This window comes from Geospiza fortis, unplaced genomic scaffold (assembly GCF_000277835.1).
Source record: "Geospiza fortis unplaced genomic scaffold, GeoFor_1.0 scaffold313, whole genome shotgun sequence".
Lineage (NCBI taxonomy): Eukaryota > Metazoa > Chordata > Aves > Passeriformes > Thraupidae > Geospiza > Geospiza fortis.
Genome location: NW_005054582.1, coordinates 126,517 through 126,839, shown reverse-complemented (window position 1 = coordinate 126,839; position 323 = coordinate 126,517). Strand labels below are relative to the sequence as shown.

Below are 323 nucleotides of genomic sequence, written 5' to 3'. Positions count from 1 at the left end.
TCAGCAGCGCAGGGGCTGCGGGCAGAGGGCGTGTGGGGGGGGGCGGCCTGTCCGAGGGGGGGGCCTGGGCAGAGAGAGAGGGACAGTGTGACAGCGGGGGACAAGTCGGGGGGCGCGGGAACCAGCATCCAGCTGGGCTGGAGGGGTCTGGGGACAGCCGTGTCACACAGGTCCCCGAGAGCTGGAGCGCAGCCAGACATGCAGCGGGTCCGGGGTGGGCTGGGGGTTGCCCCCCACCCTGCCCGGGCATTACCTTGGGCACAGGGTCCGGCGGGAGAGGCCGGGAGGGCGGATCAGGCCGGGCTGAGCCGAGGCAGCCGGCT

At 74.0% G+C, this 323-nt stretch overlaps 1 protein-coding gene across 1 annotated transcript in view; it reads right to left on the bottom strand.

The window, feature by feature from the left end:
* ADAM15 (ADAM metallopeptidase domain 15) overlaps window positions 1-323 on the bottom strand; it is a 7,144-nt gene continuing 6,821 nt past the window's right edge. The window contains 1 exon segment of the mRNA XM_031064331.1: window positions 1-64. Coding sequence (XP_030920191.1) covers window positions 1-64 — 64 coding nt within the window.